The 14,623-nt window shown below is 44.5% G+C and overlaps 1 protein-coding gene across 2 annotated transcripts in view; it reads left to right on the forward strand.

Moving 5' to 3' along the window:
• The first annotated feature begins 1,483 nt into the window (after nt 1-1,483).
• The window catches only part of RICTOR (RPTOR independent companion of MTOR complex 2), a 121,650-nt gene continuing 108,510 nt past the window's right edge, over nt 1,484-14,623 (forward strand). For both annotated transcript variants that reach the window (XM_083154466.1, XM_083154474.1), the window contains exons 1-2: nt 1,484-1,779; nt 9,722-9,769. In XM_083154466.1, coding sequence (XP_083010592.1) covers nt 1,569-1,779; nt 9,722-9,769 — 259 coding nt within the window. In that variant the 5' untranslated portion in view covers nt 1,484-1,568. The remainder of the gene's footprint in view (nt 1,780-9,721; nt 9,770-14,623) is intronic.

The raw sequence follows: 14,623 nt of genomic DNA on the forward strand, positions 1-14,623 counted from the left end.
TGTGGGCTCACCGCGTTCGCCACGCAGCGGGCCCGGTGCCTCGCTACGATCGGCATACTATTTTAGTCTCCCTCTACGGGTGTCGTGTACACCCATAGAGGGACAAAGTGCCGGCATTGCGGTGTTCGGGATTCCGGCGTCGGTATTTCGCCCGCCAGGATTCCGACCGCCGGCATATTGACCGCATCCCCTTGCGGTCTCTGGTGGTTAGTCTGGTTGATTTGTTCGGATGCAAATTTACATCCTTGCGAGTCAACCAGAACCCGCCCTGCAAATGGTGATTTACATATACATCCATTCACATGCCAGTGGGAACCTCCCACATCCTTCGATGGTCGCCAACCATCGAAAGATGTGGTGCGCTCACGCATATATAAAGAGACTCTCAGGTCACTTTTCTATGCGTGTACGTTCTCAGTTCTCACTCAGCTGGCTGACCCCGGCATACACTTCACCGGGTGATTACCATGGGAATGCCAGGCACAAAATGTCCCGCTGGCGCTGCAGTTCCTCTTCCGAACTGAGCGCTGCCACGGCACGCACGATAGGGACGCGTAGGGATACCAACTCATCTCTTTAATCCGGGACACATATTAATTACACAGGTTCTGTGGCAGTTTAAAACCAGGTGAAATGGAGTCTTGAGGTGTGGCAGTTTAAAACCAGGTGAAAGCCAGCCACAGAACCTGTGTAATTAATATGTGTCCCGGATTAAAGGGATGAGTTGGTCACCCTAGGGACGCGGCACCATGACGTCATGCGCAGTGATCGGTCTTTGGGATTTTGTTATGGCGGTACAGGGTACCAGCACAATATGTTTACCAACAAACTTGCACCACTGACAATAACTATATGGGGTCTATGTACTGAGCCTTGGAGAGAGATACCGTAGAGAGGGATAATGTACCGGCCAATTAGCTCCTGCCATGTTACAGACTGGATTTGAAAAATGCCAGTTATAAGGTGGTTGGTACTTTATTATCTCTCTCCAAGGCTTAGTACATGGAACCCTATAAAGAGAGACAAGAGGTATTTTTTTCACATCAAAAACAAGTCCACACACTGCAGCTATGGATGTGTCATCGCTAGCAGCAGAATTAAGCAGATCAGTTGCCAGCAGTTCACCCCCACCTCACACACAGCCTGTATCCACGTAAACAAAGCAGCCATCTTGACTGAGGGCAGACCCGCCAGACCGCAGACGCCCCAAAAATAGTTCTCGGGTGCTGGGCGCGCACATAACGTTCTGTGATCACTAGTTATCCGACTCCCTATCTGTTAAGTACCACGGGCAAGCAATGATGGTCCAGGAACTACAAGTCCCAGCAGAACCTGCCCAAAATGCTGGAACTGTCAGTCCACAGGCTGTTGGAGACCCTCTGGCTGCTCACACCCATTTCACTACGACTTTCTCGTTGGTCCTTGCTGTGAGGTCTGTCTCTTTTCCCTGACCTCTATGTAGTGGGGAGAACATCCTCTTTTCCCACAACCAACATGGCGGCCACGGCCTCACACCCCGCCGTGTGCCCCCTAACATCCACACAGTGTGCCGCTGCTCCTGTGCCGGCATGTTCCTGAGTCAGCGGCGCCGCCGAAGCCCCCCGTCCTCCCCCGGACACAGTCACCGCTCCCCTGAGCGCAGCCGCCGCCCGCCCCCCGCCTCTCCTCCTCCTCCTCTCGCGGGACGGCCCGAGGTTTCCGGTGTTGTGAATGTCTCCTCACCGCGCAACATGGCGGCCAGCAACCGCGTCCGCTCCCTCCGGCACCTCAAGATCAGAGGTAACCGGGCTCCTGGCTGCGGGGGGGAGGGGAGGACGTGCGCCCCGACCCGGGTGCTGGTGACACGGGGTGATGGGCAGGGGAATCGGCGTGACCGGCCACAGGCAGCCCAGTCCCCGACCCAGGGCACCCGGCCTCCCCGCTATTACCCCGGGCAGTCCCCCGCAAGCGGCGCCCGGCAGTGACACCTACCACAGAAGGGGCAGTGTCCCTGTATCACCCCCCTCCTGTGTTCCCCGCCCAGCCCCCTGTCATTGTGTGTCCCGGCATACCTGCCCCTTCCATAATAATCACACCGGCTGCCTCCGTATGAGAGATATGTGTGTGGGTGTGCACGCAAATTCCACCCCATAACCTCATTGTATATGTATTACACTAATATAATGTCACCCTGTAATGTCATTATATGTATTACATCCTGTATGTATGTAACCTGTAATCTCATTATATATGTATAATACCCCTCACATCCTGTATCTAACCTGTAATCTCATTATATATGTACAATACCTGTCACATCCTGTATGTATCTAACCTGTATTCTCATTATATATTTATAATACCCCTCACATCCTGTATGTATCTAACCTGTAATCTCATTATATATGTATAATACCCCTCACATCCTGTATGTATCTAACCTGTAATCTCATTATATATGTATAATACCCCTCACATCCTGTATGTATCTAACCTGTAATCTCATATATGTATAATACCCCTCACATCCTGTATGTATGTAACCTGGAATCTCATTATATATGTATAATACCCCTCACATCCTGTATGTATCTAACCTGGAATCTCATTATATATGTATAATACCCCTCACATCCTGTATGTATCTAACCTGGAATCTCATTATATATGTATAATACCCCTCACATCCTGTATGTATCTAACCTGGAATCTCATTATATATGTATAATACCCCTCACACCCTGTATGTATCTAACCTGGAATCTCATTATATATGTATAATACCCCTCCCACCCTGTATGTATCTAACCTGGAATCTCATTATATATGTATAATACCCCTCCCACCCTGTATGTATCTAACCTGGAATCTCATTATATATGTATAATACCCCTCCCACCCTGTATGTATCTAACCTGGAATCTCATTATATATGTATAATACCCCTCCCACCCTGTATGTATCTAACCTGGAATCTCATTATATATGTATAATACCCCTCCCACCCTGTATGTATCTAACCTGGAATCTCATTATATATGTATAATACCCCTCCCACCCTGTATGTATCTAACCTGGAATCTCATTATATATGTATAATACCCCTCCCACCCTGTATGTATCTAACCTGGAATCTCATTATATATGTATAATACCCCTCCCACCCTGTATGTATCTAACCTGGAATCTCATTATATATGTATAATACCCCTCCCACCCTGTATGTATCTAACCTGGAATCTCGTTATATATGTATAATACCCCTCCCACCCTGTATGTATCTAACCTGGAATCTCGTTATATATGTATAATACCCCTCCCACCCTGTATGTATCTAACCTGGAATCTCGTTATATATGTATAATACCCCTCCCACCCTGTATGTATCTAACCTGGAATCTCGTTATATATGTATAATACCCCTCCCACCCTGTATGTATCTAACCTGGAATCTCGTTATATATGTATAATACCCCTCCCACCCTGTATGTATCTAACCTGGAATCTCGTTATATATGTATAATACCCCTCCCACCCTGTATGTATCTAACCTGGAATCTCGTTATATATGTATAATACCCCTCCCACCCTGTATGTATCTAACCTGGAATCTCGTTATATATGTATAATACCCCTCCCACCCTGTATGTATCTAACCTGGAATCTCGTTATATATGTATAATACCCCTCCCACCCTGTATGTATCTAACCTGGAATCTCGTTATATATGTATAATACCCCTCCCACCCTGTATGTATCTAACCTGTAATCTCATTATATATGTATAATACCCCTCCCACCCTGTATGTATCTAACCTGTAATCTCATTATATATGTATAATACCCCTCCCACCCTGTATGTATCTAACCTGTAATCTCATTATATATGTATAATACCCCTCCCACCCTGTATGTATCTAACCTGTAATCTCATTATATATGTATAATACCCCTCCCACCCTGTATGTATCTAACCTGTAATCTCATTATATATGTATAATACCCCTCCCACCCTGTATGTATCTAACCTGTAATCTCATTATATATGTATAATACCCCTCCCACCCTGTATGTATCTAACCTGTAATCTCATTATATATGTATATCTGTCACATCTGGCATGTATCTAACATCTACCCTGTAATCTCATTATATATATATATATATATATATATATGTATAATCTGTCACATCCTGTATGTATCTAACATCTAGTCCAGGGGTTCCCAAACGTTTTTGAATTATGGCACCCGCCTAGAGCATCAAAATATTTTCAAGGCACCCCTAGGCCAAATGCTTCTTATCGAGAAATTCAGAAAATATTAAATGAAGTGCATTGTGTTTATATTTCACAGTTATCTGGTGAGGGACAGGATTTGCTTCTATTTGTCCACATATATTATGATAGGCAATGACAAGCACTGGTTTTGCCTGGTACATTGACCATAAATAATATGAATTGATCCTGGTCCACTAACCCAAGGCACCCCTGCAAGTGTCCTGAGGCACCCCAGGGTGCCTAGGCACACAGTTTGGGAACCACTGATCTAGCCTGTAATGTCAATATATGTGTATAATGCTCCTCCCACCCTGAATGTATCTAACCTAAAATCTCTTTATATATGTATATCTGTCACATCCTGTATGTGTCTAACATCTACCCTGTAATCTTATTATATATGAATAATACCCCTCACATCTTATATGTATCTAACATCTAGCCTGTAATCTCATCATCTATTTATAATACCTGTCGCATCAGCCTGTAATATCATTATATATGTACAATACCTGTCACATCCTGTATGTATCTAACATCTACCCTGTAATCTCATTTTATTTATATATATATATATATATATACACACACACACACCCCTCACATCCTGTATGTATCTAACCTGTAATCTCATTATATATGTACAATACCCCTCACATCCTGTATGTATCTAACCTGTAATCTCATTATATATGTACAATACCCCTCACATCCTGTATGTATCTAACCTGTAATCTCATTATATATGTATAATACCTGTCACATCCTGTATGTATCTAACATCGAGCCTGTAATATCATTATATATGTATAATACCTGTCACATCATATATGTATCTTAACCCTCTGAGTGCCAATATTGTTGTGAGTGATCCTCAAAATATCTGTTAAAAATGCCAGTGTCGCTCACAGCGGCTGTTCTTTTAGTATAAATAAATACCAATACATCCAAGTCAATTCATTGAAATCTAGTTAAATATTGCACCCATTGCATATTGCTGTGAGCGACGCTGGCATTTTTAATGGATATTTTGAGGATCTCTCGCAGCAACGTTGCCACACAGGGCAGTATTCAATGAGAAAAATTCGCCCTGTTTTATGGCGAATTTGTGCTTTTTTCGCCTTGGACGGAGAATTTTGCTCTCCAAAAGCGAGCAAGCCTATTCAATGTGAAATATTCGCCGTCTTTTTAAGTGATTTTCGCCGTCTGTCGCCGTGTAGCAATTCTCCATCTTTTCATGGAGAGCTGGAAAGCTAACTTTTAAACTAAAAGGTTTTCTTTTTTAATTTTGGTGTAAAAAAATCAGGTTTTTTTTTCTGTGAAGGGGCATGTTATTTTTATTCATGTGCTTATAGCACATGAATATATATTTAATTTAAAAAAAATATATATTTTTTAATTTATTATTATTATTTTTTTTTTACACCGAGCAGCCAGCAGCGGGCCGGAGCGCTGGAGCCGCTCATTAGATATTCATATATTCACTGCATCCGATCATTACATATGCACGATCGGGTGCAGTGAATACTGGGTCCCCCGCTGGCTATAGGGGGGGGCAGCTTGTGCTGCCTGGGTCCCGGGGAGCCCCCTCCCCTCCACATATGTTCTGGGGCATCCAGGGAGACTTTAATCTCCCTGGATGCCACCGTCCCACGGCTCCCTGTCAGCTACTTGCCGTGGACGCTCGTCCGCTGCAGGGGTTAAGACTCGCCGCCACTCACGGCGAGTCTTAACCACGTTGAATAGAGCGAGCAGGAGAGGCAGCGAGCCCTCCGGAACACGGCGAGTGCATGGCGAGAGAAAAAATCTCTCGCCATGCACCGCAAATTTTTTTCATTGAATACTGCCCTCAGAGTTTAATAATGCCCAAGTCCTCTTCATGTGATTTACACAACAGGCATATTACCTATATTTTTTTAGATCTAAAACCCCATACACTTTAGACAGCTAGGGGCACTGTCGATCTAGTTAAATATGGTTACCGATATCATACGGCGATGTCATCTGTGGCCGCTTAACTTGCAGGTCATTGGCTACATAGCCAAAATTGACATGCATGCTCCAACGACAGGGGTGGGGTTGCACGGGAGTGCGCATAGTTATCAACTTAGCGTACACACTAGACCATTTTTTTTTTAAGTGATCAGTCAGAACTACCCATCTGAGCCATTTCTTTTAAAAAGTCATCTAGTGTGTTTGGGGTTAACTATATTTTTGTAATTTATTTTTATCCCGTATCTAATCCACATAATACAGTATTTCATCTATTAATACCCTTTTTACACCAAAGCAGTAACTCGCGTTGTTGCCTAGTCAACCCGGGTCACTGCTTGTAAATGGGGTATAGAAAAAAAAATACCCCGGTCCTGTTACCAGGCAATTCAACCCGGGAAGTTTTTCGGATTGAACATGGGTGAGACACAGGTTCAGGGGCAACCTGGAGTCTTTGGTGTAAAAGTGGTATTAGTGATACTGTAGATGGTATTTTCCATGTATACATGTAGATCCGTTATGTTGGTTGCCACTAACAACATTGTTTTTTTCATTCTGGTTTTGAGTTGAGCATTCTTGTTATTTGTAATAGTTACTAGTTTACTATATAAACTGCTGTATAAATAGTTTACTATATGATTCAGTTGTAGTGTGCTTTTTGTGATCAAAATGCAATTGGCGCCCTTTTATTTTAGTAAGTTGCTTTCATCTTTACTATGCATCATGCCTTTACATCTAGGTGGCTGGAATGTGCATATGCGGACTAGGTATTGTGGGGCATGTTGTTGTGAATTATGGCTAAAATGGGTTGCAAAACTGGGATCAGGGGTATGGGTGGTGTAACCTTTGCGATGTTGCATTTTTTTTTTTTTTAGGGCATTTCGGCATACATATAAGGCTGTACCCTGGCCGTTACATGCACTTTGCAAATGATACAACCAGTTGTTAAAAAAAAATTGAAGACCACACATTGTATGCACAAAAATCCCCCAATGATTAGTTAAAACTTTTTTACGTGTGCATTTCCCTTTATTCTTGTTTTTATAGCATGCCACTAAAGCGTATTTATTTTATTTTTTAATTAGGGAGGCCAATCCCGAGATTAATAAAATGCCCTGGGATTGGCATCCCTAGTATACATTATATAGTTTGTCAATGAGTTCCAGGCCTTGTAGTGTTGGCACTGTCCTCTAATGTGCACCCATCTCTTCTTCATAAATGTTTCCCACAAGGCAACTGGTTTTGAATTTAATTTTTTCTTTGTTTTTGCAACCAGAGATATGACTCATGCTGGACGCCTGCAGTAACGCACCATTGTTAGTCATCCTCCTGAAGGGTTCCTTTCAGTTTTTATTATTTGTTCTTTTGATGACTTTTACACATCAGGAATTTTGGGCCCTGAGCATGAGAGTGAAAATAGCTGGTTAGCGATTGTGGGATAGCGCTGGATCATCAGGATGCTTGTGCGCGTGTACGGGGTAGTTGTGCGATAAGAGTCCAGGCACCACGGTTGTTTTGCATTGCACTGCGTACGGCACATGCAGCTAGCTGTCTTTCTGATGTCAACGTAACACCATGTTACAATTGTGGGTCTCTGAACATCAGGGAGACCTGATGTATGGCAGGATTGGGTTCAGTATTTACAGGAACTTTCCAGTGTCACCATCATGGAGAACATATTTGCTTATTTTAGTGTATTACCGGTTTGATCTTTATAGTGAATGTATCAAGTATCTCCATTTGATGATTAAATCCTTGTCTTGGACATTGCCTGGGTTCTGCATTTTGCCGCACTATTATCGATGGATGCTCCTCGTCGGCAAACTTGTTGGACGTTTTATCTGACACGCATCAGATATCATGATAGTCCTCTGGGGCAGATGTATTAAGCCTGGTGGAGATAATGCACCAGCCAATCAGCTGTGTTTGAAAAAAGACAGTTGAGAGTTGATTGGCTGGTGCGTTATCTCCTTCCTCTTTATCTCCACTTTATCTCTTCACCAGGCTTAATACATCTGCCCCACTGACATATCTCCGTGTCTGGCTTTACAACATCGGGGTTCCTGCCCGAGGAGACCTTTCCCCAATTCTTCATTGTGAAGGAAAAGGGGAAATGTCTGTCATTATCCACGGCTAGATAGATTTTTTCAGAGCGGTCTTGCACATGCACAATACAATTATTTGGGTGATCTGCCGACAATCGGATGGATCGCCCAGGTAATTATATAATGTATGCTCGGTACAGTACCCCTTTTCCACTGACCAGAAAAGGATTCTGTCAGTGGAAATGGCTCAACTCGGATCCAGTGATACGGGTAGCTTGCAGGGTTGATCCCGGGTAGGACCTGGGTCGCTGTGTAGTGTAAATGGGTAAGCCGATTCCATACAACATAGGGACAGTGTACTGTATAGAACGAGCCGGCACTAGGAGATGACTTTTTCTCCTAGCACCAGCACTGCACACAACATGTGATGTCACAGACCTGGCAATAAGCTGGCTCTTGCTGCCACTCTGAAGGGGGCTCTGCCTAATCGTGTCTGGGTTGAATGCTCACGGCCTGACATTTTGATGTAAAAGCGGTATGAAGGTGGCCATACACAGTACAATTGCCAGGTGCTTCCGCGCACAGCTCAAAAAGTATGTGCTGCACGTACTGTTTGTACTAGATTGCAACTCATTGCATTGCGAACGTATGCGATGCAATCTAGTCCAAATTGCATACAATAATTGTACCATGGTATGCAATCCCGAATCACGACTGTAGGTCCTGCCTGCTGATTGGCGAAAAGGAGGCGTGGCCGCGAGAAACGCCCATGGATTGTCGCGATCCGTCTGTGAGCTTGACAATCCACGGCCACTGTCAGCAGAAAGGGTCCGACAGTCAGGCTCGTTCTGCCAAGATGCCTCTTCAATGCTGTCGGGAAAGACAGCATTGAATAGGCACCCGCCGCTATTTCCCCCGTCGAAAATTGCGGGGGAGGATTGCATATCTAGTGTTCATTCTAGCACCCGCTATCTTTGAAAACCCACGCAGTTCCTCTTCCCTGCCTGGGGTGTCGCTGTCTGCTGTAGTGCTTCTAGCACAGTGTGGTCTGTATATCAGCACTTACATGCAAACTAGACCTGTGCTAGAAACACCACAGCAGACAGCGACACCCCAGGCAGGGAAGAGGAACTGCATGGGTTTTCAAAGATAGCGGGTGCTAGAATAAACACTAATATCCCCCTTAGACTCTGACAGTACAGGCTGAGCACAGATTGTTAAATCAAATTAACGGAAGTATTAAGTCACCTGTGTTCAAGCATGGATGTAAATAACGTGGAGTGTTAGTATGCTTTGTTGCCGGACAAGAAATTGTACAGATATAACGCATTTCCTATGTGTTTTTGTGTGTAATGAGTTTTGCATGAATGTGATCACACATCCACATGTTATTGGAGACTATGTAACCTGGTGTTCTGTTTTTTAGGTCGGAATGACAGCGGGGAGGAGAACGTCCCAATAGACCTCAGCAGAGGTAAGATAATGGAGCCAGATTAATTAGCTCAGCCAGCAATGAGTTTTTCCTGTGTAGGGCATGTAACACTTCTTAATATTTCCATCAATTAATCTAGAACCCACCAGTCTGGGTTCCCCCCCCAAAAAAAAAATAATAGAGAAAATTTAAAATGAAAACTTGATTTTAGTATTATTCATTAAATTTAAAAGTCCTCCTTCCTCTCTGCGTTCTGATTGTATCGCCTTCTTGATTCTTGGCAGCACCACCAACGTTTGCGGTTAGCCTCGGCTTAGGGCTACAATGATCTATGTTGGCTGAATAAATCTGACACTCTAACATACATGAGGGTCCACTTAATAGGATCAGGGCAGAATCAAGTCATTCCTTTTGGGCAAAATTTAGTTTTCCCTGCAAACTCTGAGGTACAAGGAAGCGTTAGCGAAGAGACTGGTTTTTTGATGTTCCGGCACCTGACCATTCTCCAGGTTTATTGAATTAGCCGTCTTTCACCCCAAAGTCAGTACTGTAACGGAGAGTGGCCATATATTAAGGCTGATTTGTCAGTCCATAAACAGTTCAACTGTCAATTGATTAAGTATCTATGCCTGCATCTGTCTGTATTCACTATATCCATATAATTATGTCTGGAGATTGCCTGTGTACAGATTGTTTGTGGTACCTTAGAAATAAAACATCATAATAATGCAATATATTATGGACAGTTCAGAAACTGATATAGATATACATAGATATTTTGGTACTTGTGTATTATCGCATTCTTCGTCCACTCGCCACGCTTCGGGCTCGTATTCTGCGTCCGCTCGCATTCTGCGTCCGCTCGCCACGCTTCGGGCTCGGTGGCTCGCTGCGCTCGCCACACTACATAAAGTCAACTCCACGCCGACGTGGATAGTGGGGGTATGAAAAGGTCGGAGTACGCGTACCGCCGCCCCACGCGGGCTCGCTGTGCTCGCTACGCTTCGGGTTGGCGTTGATAGTGGGGTGGCGTTAACAATGGGGGGGGGGCATTTAACATAATCATTACCCATCAGGGTGGGGATGCAATAAAAAATCGGGTCTGGGGGGGGGCATTTAACATGGGAATAAGCCCAAATCGGGCATGATCGCGTCGCATCGCATGCCATTATAATGAATGAACCATTAACTTTTCAGATTTGCATGTGTATTTGGTTTGTATTCGTCTCCAAATCCTCCTAATGATACCCCTTTGACACAGACAAATATTTCCCGGGTTATTGCACATGTACGTGCAACAACCCAGGAAACTGGTCAGTGTGAAAGAGTTGGACCCGGAATGCTTGCGGCGGGTCCAGGGGCAATGTGAACGGGTAACATGAGTCGACGTGACCTGGGTCCCGTTCACTGCTGTTATCTCCCAGTGCCGCCCCCCCCCACCTTCCGATTACGCCACCCGCCCAGCTTTTTGCCTGGTCGGGCGCCTAGTCTGAAAGTGCCTGCAAGCTGGGTCGCAGCGGGATTTTGTACCCAGCTTGCATCTGATCAGAGTTATCGAACGATTTCCTTTGAACTGCCTGCCTGCTCCCAGACAGATCATATGTGCAGCACGTAAGATCATAGGATCCATCTAATGACCCATGGGACCACTCATCAGTTTGTACTGAAACAACCCACCATGCGCACATAAAAACATACAATGCATCAAAATAGTGCATTCTTACCTCAAATCATTCTAATGTATGGCCAGCTTAAGATTTAAGCTTCATAGTACGAGGGTTATGCACTAATGGGGAGGGTTCAGCTGTGGGGGGCAGGGGAAAGGTAAAGGACCGTATACACTAGTACAATATGGGCACTTTTCATCCGTTTCTGATGCATCTGGTCGAGAAATTGGATGAAATATGTCAAATCACATTTATTTTAGCCCCAATTCTGATCCGATGTGTGGTCCCATGCACATCCGATGGCAGCTGGAGATTGCAAGGGCTGCACTCCAGATGCCTTGCTGCCATCGCATGCGATATATCATATGCAAAGGACTGCATACGATATATCGCATGTGATTGTGCTGCCAGGGCATCACACGCAATGCCACGGCCTAGTGTATGGAGACTCTTAGTATGCTTACCGGACCCCTGTCGGGTATTCCCTCTATCGGGTTGCCGGTGTCTGTATTCTGAGCGCCGCCAGCCGTACCTATTCTGTCTGTGTTATACTATGTGCAATGTAATAAAACAAATCGAAAATGAATAGTCTACTGCAGAATACCACATATTCTGTTTGATTGGCCAGGCGTGATGCTGTACAATATATCTCGTAGGCCTGTGGTAAGTTATTCTGAGAAATCATTTGGGTCTTGGCCAAGCTAAAATAAGGGTCAGATTTGTCCTAGATGGAGGAAGTCAGGCAACGTAGCATTATTTGGTTTCATAGTGAGTTCAGCTATGTTATTCAGTTATGTAATTCCCTGGAAGCAGAACCTCTCCGTGCACAATCCACTTATCCAGTGGAAACTAAACTGAGGAGATGAATGAAATATGGAGGGAAATATGTGCCTAGCTGGTACATATGTCCGTGTCAGTCTGCTGCTAAGCAACCGAGCGTACAATCTGTTATTGGCTGTTCACGATCCGTAGTTGGCAAACAGTGCAAGGAATGACACTTCAATAGGAATGCTGCGTGTCAGTGTTTTCCACCTACATATACAGTACGTGTGTGGTTTCATTAGTCCATGTTTCACAAATATTATTTGTTTCATCAAATCAGATGTCATCGTCTGACCTAGTATATTTTTACATACAAAAGCTTTGCAGTAGCTGCTATTCCAAAGCACCTTTCTGTGTACATTTGGATAATCCCTACATGATTTTGCACCATTAAAGCACTATATTATCCCATCCAGTGCTCCTAGTTACCCAGCGTAGTCCTAATCACAGGCGCGGGTTAGTGTTCATCAGGGTAGGCAGTTGAGTTCAAATAATTCAAAACAAGACATTAGCACAACAGGTCAAAATGGCAATTTGGCAGCAGGTGGGCGAATGCATTGAAGCCCTTTGGTGGCGCACGGTTCTGTTCTTTCTCTATGGGGGTAGTGGACTCCCATGAGGGTTAATAGCCCCTGTAAGTTGGGATCTCGACTCTCTGGCATTTAACAGTTGGGATTCTGATGTCGGTATAATGACCGTAGGAATCCCCGCTCTCAGGAGGTCATCCGGCACCTCTGACGCTGTCCCTCGGCCTGTGTGTGTACTGAGACACACCATTATTTATACTCTGATTAAACACTGCTGTTCTGGCAAAACAGGGAAGATAATTCATGATCTGTGAAATGTCATATTACTCTATTTCACTGTAATGTCTTCTACAGTTACCCACATCTTTTCTTTTCTTTTTCCTGTCATAATATTTCCCTGAAATCTGCATTTATGTTTTGGGTTTTTTGGTTAATGATACTCAACCTGTAAATCTATCTAGTGTAACTTATGCAGCGTATTAGAGTGGCTGTGACAGAAGTAAGCTTGGTTATATATCACTTGGATTTCCTAGTCTTAGGACATTAAAGAGAATACTACTTACAAATAATTAGAAATTGTTTATAAATTGGCATTTAGTTATTACCTTGTTACCCTGAACCCATGTCAATGTTGCATTGTGGAACAAGGATTCCACCATCTCTGACAAATAGACACATTTATCTCTGTTGCTAAAACCACTCTGGCCCATCCATGCATTTACTCTACAATACCGCTTAAGGTGTCCGGTAGTATCTGGCAGCAGATACTTTTTTTTTTTTTAAATATCTGTTTATTGAATTTTCAAAAATAGGGAGATGTACTTTCCACAAAAGAGTGTATGCATGGAGAATTTCACATCTTACCGATTACAGACTAAAGCCCCATACACACTGGGCAACTTTGAGCTGAAAGTCGCTCCAAAATAGCAGGTTTGAGCGACTCTCCGCTCAAAGCCACCCAGTGTGTATGGTCCGGTGGTGAGCGCTGCGGCACGCTCCCGCAACATCGCCGGGAAAGCCGTTCGGTACTTGTTTCCTAGCAGGGCGCCCAGATTTCCTACGTACGCTCAGTAGTTAATTTAGTTAATTTATTCACTGCTCCCTGAGTGAAATCGCATCGCATGGCCCTTTTTTGTGGCGTGAGATGCGAGATGTGAGATGAGATGAGATCTCAATAGTTCATTTGGTAAAACACCTAAAACAGCACCACTCTCCATGTCACCCCGAAGCGTGGCAAGCCCCGTGAGGGGCGGCGGAACGCATCCTCCATCCTTTCATACCCCCACTATCCATGTCTGTGCGGAGTAGATTTTATATAGTGCCCGAAGCGTGGCAAGCGGACGCGGAATACATGTAAAGTAATCCGCGTACTCTCGCCACGCTTTGGGCTCGGTGGCTCGCCGCACTCGCCACACTATATAGAATCTACTCCGCGCCGACGTGGATAGTGGGGGTATGAAAAGGTCGGAGGATGCGCTCGCCACGTTTCGTGGAGAGTGGTGGTGTTTTACCATATGAACTACTAAGATCTCATCTTCTCTCATCTGCGATGCGATTTCACTCAGGGTGCAGTGAATAAATAAACTACTGAGATCGCATCGAACACATCGCAAGGCACAAAAAGCCATGCGGTGCGATGTGCGATGCGATTTCACTACGCAGAATAGCCCACTAAGCAAATAGCTTAGTGGGCGCCCTGCTAGGAAACAAGTACCACCGTTCATCTGCTGGTTATACCAGCAGATGGGCGGCTTTCAGGACGGCTTTGTATAGCGCTCCGCTATGCAATGCCGTCCTCCCCCCTCCGCCGGCGCCGCAGCGATGATTGCCGACATCGCTGTCCATACACGCTGGGCATAGTCGCCCAGTGTTGTATGGTC

This window comes from Crinia signifera, chromosome 1, assembly GCF_055691185.1.
Source record: "Crinia signifera chromosome 1, ASM5569118v1, whole genome shotgun sequence".
Classification (NCBI taxonomy): domain Eukaryota; kingdom Metazoa; phylum Chordata; class Amphibia; order Anura; family Myobatrachidae; genus Crinia; species Crinia signifera.